We start from the raw sequence: 10,133 nt of genomic DNA on the forward strand, positions 1-10,133 counted from the left end.
TTCTTTGCCAAAAAAAGATTGTTTCTCAAGGAAAAATGGCTCAGTTCAAATCCCTCATGAAGGTGTCTCTCTTACAGTTGCAATGCACAGTTCATTTACATCACCTAAAGTATTTCTATGAGAAAACATAATCTGAAGCTAGATGAAACCTATTCAATGAATAGGACCAAATTACACTTCGTCATGTATTTATTGTAGAAAATTTCCCTTTCCCTAACTATTCTTTCTCCACTACTGGGAGGGGTTTAACATTGGCCTGACAGTCGACTGGTGGAATCCAAACCTTTTCTATTCCAGTGACCATCAACAACTCCTCTTCAGAAAAGTCTTGGAAGATGATCATGTTTTAGGTCATATTGTTGTTTTTGTTTGTTTTTGTTGATACAGATATTTAAAGTGGCAAATGGACAAACTTTCAAGCTCCACAGCATCTGAGTCAGGTTTTCTCAGTGAAGTATGGAGAAAAATAAAGTAGTTTTAAGTCCCATTAAGTTATAAATTTATTGGCTCCAAGCTTGCAAGTTGGCGTTCAAGAAGCTGTTTTATTAAAGCTAGTAACTGGAATCACAAAGACTAAAAAAGAAATAAGTGGTGATTGGGATTAAAACCATCTATTGACTGAAAGCTAAGCTGTCCTGAGCTAGATCACAGCCATAAGTTTTGTGTTGTTGTTACACTGTGCTTAATCATAATTCTTACTATCATAAAAAGCTTTTTCTGCTGAAAGGTTATTGTTACTTATCATCACTTTATCTTTTACTAGCAAAAATGCAGAACGTTGTCTTGTTTCAGCTTTGAAATTGTGTCAAACTTGGCCTCATTGTCGGTCTTACACAGGCCGCTTGTCTCGTTCTGAGTTACTCTGGCTCAAGCATTGATGGTTTCAAAGAACTCTCTGCTGTTAGTATGGTAGCTGGAAAAGTCCTTGGTAGCAGGGGTGCTGTTGGGTGGTAGGACGCGTAAGCAGGGAGTGTGCAAAGATTCAAATCTTCAACATTGTGAGGGTAAATAAATCTGTTTACACCTGTATATGATTCTTCAAGTATCACAATTTATTACAAAAACTAGAACTTTTATCATCTGTCAGTGTTGCCATGCTTTAAGCATTTAACAATACAGTATAAAATCTGAACCTAAAGGTAGAAAGGTAAAAGCAAAGATCATAGATGCTGACGCAGCATTTACAGTAGTTAAGACATGCTGTTACTATACAGAGAACATTCATTCCATTGAAATACAAACATCTGCAAAATGCGCCATTGTCATCTGTGAATTGCATTTTACAACGAACAATCTGATCCGGCCTCGTTCAGTGTGTAACAAGAAACGCCTCCTTTGAAATTAATTTACAGAAAATAAACACAAACACTCTGCAAATCATAGCTGAATGTGCTGAGATTTTTTTTTTTCAACAGCCCAAGGCACTCAGGCTCAGATGTTGGCAATAAATAGGTCATTCTTTACACAAAATCACGTCAAGCAGGTGGTGGTAGAGAAAGCGGAGTGAGAGAGAAACAATGCCATCTATTTCATGACCTCCCGAAGAATACGTTGCTTTCAAAGAAGTCCACTTTGTCCATTTTCACAGTGAAAATCCCTGGCAGTCGAGACAGAAAAGACGTTTTAAGAAATCACTTTGTTGAACTGCGTGACATCTGTTCACTAAAATCTACTACATGACCTCCTACTGTACTTTTGATGCCGGCCTGTCATTTTGGTCTCCGAGAGCACTCTGTGACTTCTGCAGTGGGCTAAGCTGCTTTTTTCAGACGACACCACAAGTGGACCTGATCTGCATTTCAGCAGCACACGATGCCTCAGTGAGCTGCCCCACATCACAATCTGGGTAGTTGTCCACAAATTATGTTTTCAAATATCTATAACAAATCCAGACGCTATTCATTGAAACCAACTCCTTTCATATAAGCTGACAGATGCTGTGACAACAGTGGCTTTAACAAATTCATGGGTCTTCTCCTCTTTGCAGTTCAGTTGAGCTGGCGACAAGCTTCGAATGTCCACTTGGAGGCACCTCCATAAATATCAAGGCTGGTCTCCATCCATGCAAAAACGTTGCCCACTTGTGCTTTGCTGCTGCAAGTCGCTAGATTATAAATCTCTCCTACGGATAGTTTCCGATCCCAGATGTGAAAATTTGCCAGGTCTCCAACGAAGGCCTGTGTGGCGTCAAATCCTCCTCCGAGCGTGTCCTGTGGTAAAGACAAATGGGTTTAATCAAGGATGATATGATTTTTCCCTTAGGCTGCTTCATAGAACAAAATTGTCTCTTGGATTATCTGGATTTTTTTTTGACTGATTAAATTGAATAAGGGATATGCATCTTCAGTCCGGTGGGATTCCTGATAAGTTCCAGTTAAACATCTAATCACATTATTAAACGTATTATGGTGAATTACAGCAAAGGATGGATCATAAAATTGAATTCTGTCTTTTAAGTCACAATGAAATAGAAATGTACTTTTCCAGCTTGTTAGCTAAGCTCTGTAACTATCTCCTGCTGGTAAATCTTACTTGGTGGGTGGATTATTTTGCCTTTTATTGTGCTGAACGTTTCTTTAGTTGATGGAAATTTGAACCCTACAGTGTGTGTGTTGTTTACCTGCTCTTGACCAAGGATGAGGAGTCCCTGTGGTTTGATAGGGTGATATGGAGCCAGATTTTCTCCACTCCCTCTCTTGACACCATCTTGGAAAGCTTCCCAAACACCATCACGAGTGGTCCAGGTCACACAGATGTGATGCCACTTTCCATCGTTGATGAGAAACGGCAGCTTTGCGACCTTGGATTGTTCCAAACACGGAGGAATAAAATGAATCTTCGCTGCACAGAAACAACAGAACCACATCTTCCACCGTGTTTCAGTCTTACCTTGTCATTTATTAGGATTTCCATCGGGTTGTTTCCCCACTCTATGAGGACCAGCTCGTTGGCTTGACCAGGGACTGCGTAAGAGAACGGGGTGCCCACTCCAGGAGACGCGTTGGACTTGAGCCACATGCACACGGTGAGCGCGTACATCTCCGGCAAACTCTTCTTCACTTTTGCGTACATGTAGTTGGTTCTCAGTGGGAATGTGAGCTGGAATTTATCCAGGGGCCTGTTTTCTCTTTGACCTGTGAGGAATAAAATAGAAAACACTCGGCTTGAGACACTTTGCAGAACTCACTGTGTCACTCCTGACTCACACATCCTGGGGATTTACGCAGGAATTAGACGTTACACAACAAATCCACACTCGTGACGCTCCAGATTTGCTTTAATCTGGGCATAATAAATCCACCAGAGGAGGAGTAGTGACGTGCTCGACCTTCATCTCTTGCTTTCCTCTCCCTCCACACCTCTCGAGTTCACTACCATGTTAGCGGTTTGCTGCATGGCACCAGAGCAGTTCCACACCGGGGGCGCACACATTATCAAATGGTGCAGAGCCAAATTGAGGGTCGTTCACTGCGTGGTTCAAAATGTTTAGTCTGGATGAAATCTAACAGGAAACTGCTGCAGCTTTGTGTGCAACATAACATAGACTGATGGGGTCGTTACAGCCTGTGGTTATTAACTGGACATGCAAAAAGAGCGACTTGTTTTCTTTTGAAGTCATTTACTCCTGTGCAGATGTGATATCATCCCCTCCATCTTTAAACTACCCACCACACCTTAGATCTCATTTACTTTCCCCTGCAGACGTCCATGCTCTCTGCACACCCACCTTTCTCCAGGTCGGTGATCCTCTGGTGTAGAGAGGTGAGGGTGGACTCCACTCGTCCACGCTGCTCCGTCTCATTCCGGAGTCCGGGTTTTCCCTCCTCGATGCTGTTCACTCGGGACAGTACCTGCTTCTCCAAGTCGTCGATTTTACTTTGGAGCAGGTCTTTGAGGCTGTTCGCCTGCACCGAGTTATTACTTCTGCTAAATTGCTGACAGGGAGGAAAAGATTTTATTTAGCTCAATGCAGAGTGTTGTGGATGCTTTTATTTTGAAGGACTAACCAGACGAGCGACTTAATTTTTATCTAACGAGATTTTTCACAAGTGATTTAATTAAAATTAGCAACCACAAACCCAAATCACCAATTATTATTATTATTATTATTATTATTATTATTATTATTATTATTATTCTACTAAAGTACTTGTGGTTTGGGCGACAGATCTTCTGCAGCAGCCTACCTCCAGGTTTTCTAGTCTCTGCTTCAGCGACTGTAAAGTCTGTGATAGTTGCGTCAAAGTGTCAGCGGGGCCCCTCGACACATCCCCCATTGTGTTTTTGGTCCCAGCTTCTTTCCTCCTGCCCCCGGGCCGCGCGTCCCCGGGCTCGATGCCGCTCTGGCTCTCACACCGAGCCAACTTGGAGGTCAGTTCTCTGATCGTCTCTTTTTGGTTCATGATCGTCTCTTTCTGCTGCAAAACCGTCTCCCGCAGCTGCATAACGGTGGTCTTCAAGTCCTCTCCTGGCACACTATTCTGCAAAGTGGCTGCGCATATGTCCATATCCTTGGGTACGGACGTGCAAATGAACTGCGTCTGTCCGCCAAAGTCTTGAGAGGAACTCTCCAAAAACAGGCAGGAAAATAGAAAAAGTCTCCAACAGATTCCGGTCTTTGGGGTCTGCATGTTGGCGTCTGTGCTGGACCGGGATGAGCCGCAGTGACTTCGCGCTTGTGTCCTCTTGTTGTTGTACTCCGTCTGTGGAAGTGCTGCCGCTTTTATACACCAGCCTGGTTCTGCGCAGAGCAGGTTCACTGCATCACGACCGGAGGGGAGGGAATCGCGCTGCCCCTGTGTGATCGGCTCCACAAGCAGCGTCATATTCAGGAGATGAAACCCATTTAGCTTTCAGGCTCCCACGTTTAATCTTTCACCACTTCAACTGTTTGTCATTTCTCGCTGTGTGTTATTCGTCTGGTTTGTGAGGGGGTCGACTGTGTGGTGTAGTGCCAGCTGCTTTGGTTTTTGCGCGCATTGAAAAGTCGCGCACGCATTGAAGGTGGCGGCAGATCAGAAGTTGCAGGAATATGTGGCTCCGCAGATTCAGCACCAAGGACAGAGCCGACAGCATCACAGCATCCCGGAGAGCAGAGCTGCACCTGTCCAGCACTTTTCCTTTAGTTCAGCTCAACTGAGACTTGTTGTGTGGATAATGCTGTTGGTGCACACACAGTAATGGGATGGAAATTCAGTCTACAGAGCTCAGCTAGTTCAAACCCACCACATGTCTCCAAACACACACACACACACACAGCTTATTCCCACAGATCCACTGTTGCAGTGATGTGTTCTTCTCTCCAAATCACTGTTATAATCATCTCAGTAATTCTATTTCTAAAATACTAATCTTTCCACAAGCAGTTTACCTCATCTATTATTCAGGAAGGACAACATCATTATTTTTTTGCTTTACCTACTTGGCTGTTATTTATTCAGTCAATGTTGAAAATGAAATGAAAACATTTTGAATAAGTAATGAAAACATATCGGAACTCTGATTAAAATTGATTCCTTTGGAAAGCTGGACGTGGAGGAGTGCACAGCATGAGAGACTAAGGTTAAAATTACTGCCATCTATTCCAGGCCTCGGAAGCCAAACCGTTTACAGCTGCAGGTGCCTTTGGCAGACCAGATATCAAACTGAATTATTAAATTGTTGTCACAACATATCAAGAGCATCACCCAAGAACTGCTGCAATATACTGTGTTACTGTGCAAATATACAGTGTGTGACATAACCTTCCAGCATTTAGATATTGTTTATTTATCATCCTCTGAACCTTTTCTGCGGATTATTGTTTAAGTGATGCAACAAGATCTAAGAGGGATGAAAAGGGAGAGAGGTTTAGTGATTGTACTTAATCCAAAGTTGAAAGAGTGTGTTTCGATATTATGAAACACAAAAATGAAGCTTTCAGGTGTGAGAGAAAATGGTTTCAAACCTTTTAGCGTGGAATGAAAGTCATAAAGAAAAAGTGGATTGAAGGTGACGTAACTGCTGGGATTTGTTGCTACCGGTAGAGGCATGAATGAAGTAAAGCACAACAATACAAGTCAAGGATCGACACAAAGAAGGCGACAGACACTTTTTTAGAGGCTGAACCTGAAACTCGTTATGCAACATGAAGCTGTGCACTTCAGTCCAGTCAGAGCCAAGAAATGTGAGTAAACAACTTTTTCTCTCCAACACTACGACCGTCTGGTAAATTTGTGTTGCTCATGTAAATACACATTATAAACCAGTGTGTTCCCACTCTTTGCAATGAACATCTACTGAACACCACCTTTCAAAACATCAATCATTCCTGCTCTAATGTTGAAATGCTTAATGGGCAAGAAAGACGAGCAACGAAAATGTGGTTTCAGGATTCTCCGTTCTTGTTTGGATTGAGTTTGTGCTGCTGTATGTGCTGTATAATCAGGCAGAAACATCTAGGTGCCTTCTACCCTGCAGGACCAACAGAGCATTGTAAAATGTCCAAAGTCTGGCTCTCATTATGAATTCATTATTCAGTGCTTCCCACACAAACAACTCTCACTGCCATATGCTTAAAGTAGAAAAACCTTCACTCCTCTGCGCTCCTCAGAAACAAACTGTATGTCTTCCCATCACCTCTCCGTTCCTCTCCTATCCTCCTACAGGCAGATAAATCCCTGCTGAAAAAGAGTCAAAGCACACTATTGTTTTGTATCATTCTTCAGCTCTTAAATTAACATTTCCACTGGAACAGCGGTATGCTGTAATTTAAAAAAAAAAAAAAAAAACAGCAGCTGATGAATTCATAATGTTGTGCATGAAATAACAATAGGGTCTGGATGAAATGATTATTTGCTCTTCAAGTTATCGTGCTAGACATGGCAGCAAAACAATCTGCAACACCAGAGAGAGAGCACAAACAGCTGCCAGTAGCTCTGATTACAGGCCTACGCTTAGTTGTGTTGGAGCTGTGCCATGAGGCCGCTGTCCACCTGTTGTGGCGCTCACACTCTCCTAATAATCCAAAAATGCACCAGAGATCAATAGTTGTAATTTCACATGTTGGCCCCTTCCTCCTGTTAGCAGGAAATATCTCATTTGTCTTTTGAATTATTTTATATCAAAGAGCAGTTTGCATAATGTCTGTTGACATTAGCACTGGGTCAACAAGTCCTCCAACCTAAACCACTATATGCTGTTTGTATTATCTGTTATAACCCAAAGAACTGAATTATCATGACAGTAAATATAAGTCACTGTTGATCAAACCACTTTATAATGTAATAATGTTGGTTGGTTGGTGATAAGGTTTTATTTTTGAACTCCGGCCTCCTCCATTAAAGCGGCGATGTTTCCACTACACTATCCAACCGGCATAAACATCAAATATAAGAAAACGGAAGCAGCAGGATGTTTATGCAGACACCATGCAAACTCATTTTGTTACATGTACAAATGCACCTGGTCAATAAAGCTGATACAGCCACAGCAAGAGGAGGAAGACAGCTGCCATTTTGGAACTTCAATATGCAGTGGCTGGTTAGAGCGAGGGAAATGTCAGGCAGTTGCCAGCACAGTGCAAATAATAGCCCAGAGAGGCTAATTAAGACAAATGCAGTTTTCCTCGTTGCTTGTTTTTTTGAGTTATTTCCCTCATGGTCGGCAGATGGAATTTTTCATACTGTTGATGATTGCTTTCCTTATGTTTTATTAAAGATGGTGATTTAATTATTTTTCCTTCCACATCAGCTGAGCGATCATCTGAAATTGACACGATGCATCATTTGACATCGGGATCATTTTCTGTGCTGACGTGACTGTTTTTCTTCCCACAGAAGAAAATAAGGAAACTCAGCAATGTGTAACTGGTATTTTGGTGTTTTCTTTTCATCCTATGACGCAGTAGATGACGACTGGATACAGCATGTCTACGTTTACTGCTTTCGTTCAGGCGTCATTGAATTCCTATGGATCTGCTGCATGCAAACTGTACCACACTTGCATGTTCTTGAAAAGCTTTATGATCTGCTACTTGCTTCTTGTAATGTACTCATACCAGCACTGATTGCCTCTGCTCTCTTGTGCATGTTTGGACTTTTTAAATGATCTCCTTTTATAGCTTTAATAATTTTCTTTCTCTCTTTATGCTGGCTGGGTGCTTGAATGTAAATGTTACTTTCCCTCAGTGGCGTTTATTGTTGTTCAACAATTACAACATTTACTTTAGAAATCAACCGAACAACTTGAGTGAAAAGTTGAATCTTTGAAAAATCTACACAGACATTTCAGAATGTGTTTCTTTATTGACTTTATTGCACTCGAGCTTGTTTAGTCTCCACTTGTTTGTGCAAAACCTTGTGATCTATGTTATCCTGGCATGATGTGTCATACTGTAGTCGCTTAATAGGGTTTTGATTAGGTGACGTTGGAGGAAAGTCTTCAACTCTTTTTAGATCTTCAGTTTGTTTCTTCAAAGCTCTGAGTTGTATTTGAAGTCATCATCCTGCTGCAGCATGAATCCTTCTCCACACGATGCAAACCAGAGGGTGTAGCATGTCTCCGGATAATGGAGCACTAACGAAGGTTCAAGCACAAAAATCTTTGAATCATTACTTTAAGGCTCCTCTTAATTTGTTTTATATAATTCATTTCACCAGGTGTGCACCATCATGTGTCATCCAATCATCATCGCTGTTGTAGAACAATTGAAAACCACCTTACCTACGTTGTCTCTTTCTGGTTATGCCCCATCGCAGCTTCACTCTTCAGTGTCAGGACCCCATCAAGGCTCTGGTGGGATTTGGCCCCTGGCTGGTTTTTAAAATCTTCTTTTCTATACTTCCTATTTGACAGGCTCACCACCAAAGTCTCCACCAAATACAATTTCTGCATTAATGTTAATCTTTCCTTATTGCCTTATATCGCCTTTGGTCTCACAGGGTGCAGCTGTCTGGAAACTCTACAGTATGTAAAATACCTCCACGGTTGAATATTTCCACCATCTTTCACTGTCTATTTGATGCAGCTCTCTCTCTTTTCTGTCTCACTGTGTTACTGCCATAAATGTCAAACTTAAATTCATCCGCAAGTACTTTTTTTTTTTTTTTTCGTCTCCAGTGCTGCAGTGTGGCATACTGGTATATCTCAGCCCACCCTAAGCATTTGACCTTGTTTCCTTTCCTGAGACGTGTTTTAGAGATTGCTACTCATCCTCTGAGACCGGCAGTACTTCTGCTGACTGGAGTCTTGCATTCTTTAACACATTTTGTATCTGTGATGAAGTCTCTTTGCTGTTTGATTGAGCTTGATGAAGTGGCCTTATAGCGTCATCACAGGTCTAATCTCATCAATTCTCTACAAAGCATGTTAGAGTGACATGAACTGCCCCCTTGATTTGACACTGGGAAAGCTCCTCTTTGCTTAAAATAACAATCTGACTTTAGTTTGACTTCGTTCTGCTTTAGTGGAAAAGTTAAAGCTCAAAAATATCCAAAATACTATTCCTATTGTTTTAGCTTTTGTTTTGAGATGGATGCAAGCACCTGAAGGGACGTTACATTATGAATTAGGCATCAGACAGTCTCAGGTTCCCATCACAAGTAGCCTTGTGAAGGCCTTGTAATTTCTAACTCTGATTCCATCAGCTCTGTTAAAGGCATCATGCTCACTTTAATTCAAACTGTTGGTTGATGCTTTACCAACTTGCTTCCAGTAACAGATTGTGTGATGATTTTTACAGCAGTTTGCCAAATAGGGCTTGATTAATCCCAGGTGTGAGTTATTATTAAAACACCCCCTAAATCCAATTGAACACAACCTTACTACAAAAGCACCATACTGCATGAATGATTTATAGACTTTAATCCACAGTAGTTTTTCAGTTTTACATGCAAATTGACAAGTGAAGGTTCAGCATAATGTACAAATTATGTATGTAAATGTAATAAAATATGATTCATATAAAGGAAACTTAGTATACTCACCCCTGAATTATCTGCTTCTCTACTACTATATTTTTACCTTGTTTTGTAAAAGTAACATTATTTAACTGATCTGCATGTGAACACAGTTTATTTAAAAATGTTTATTCTATATGTTTGTGGCATGTGCTCAGGCATGAGCAGTGTGTAGGTGGGATCCTCATGCTTGTG

At 41.4% G+C, this 10,133-nt stretch overlaps 1 protein-coding gene across 1 annotated transcript; it reads right to left on the minus strand.

The window, feature by feature from the left end:
• Positions 1-1,043: 1,043 nt before the first annotated feature.
• On the minus strand, positions 1,044-4,675 carry nptx1l (neuronal pentraxin 1 like). The gene is made up of 5 exons (XM_026356790.1): positions 4,188-4,675; positions 3,728-3,935; positions 2,890-3,134; positions 2,621-2,800; positions 1,044-2,210 (listed from the first exon to the last, which is right to left on the minus strand). The coding sequence occupies exons 1-5, from the start codon at positions 4,629-4,631 to the stop codon at positions 1,989-1,991; spliced, it is 1,299 nt and encodes a 432-aa protein (XP_026212575.1). The 5' UTR covers positions 4,632-4,675; the 3' UTR covers positions 1,044-1,988.
• Positions 4,676-10,133: the final 5,458 nt, after the last annotated feature.

This window comes from Anabas testudineus, chromosome 8, assembly GCF_900324465.2.
Source record: "Anabas testudineus chromosome 8, fAnaTes1.2, whole genome shotgun sequence".
Classification (NCBI taxonomy): domain Eukaryota; kingdom Metazoa; phylum Chordata; class Actinopteri; order Anabantiformes; family Anabantidae; genus Anabas; species Anabas testudineus.

Bases quoted from the DNA above. Each gene is read 5' to 3' on its own strand.
- nptx1l (XM_026356790.1), bottom strand. From the start codon at position 4,631: ATGCAGACCCCAAAGACCGGAATCTGTTGGAGACTTTTTCTATTTTCC. The intron at 3,936-4,187 runs GTAGGCTGCTGC...CCTCCCTGTCAG, and splicing joins AGAGACTAGAAAACCTGGAG to CAATTTAGCAGAAGTAATAA. The intron at 3,135-3,727 runs GTGGGTGTGCAG...TATTCCTCACAG, and splicing joins GATCACCGACCTGGAGAAAG to GTCAAAGAGAAAACAGGCCC.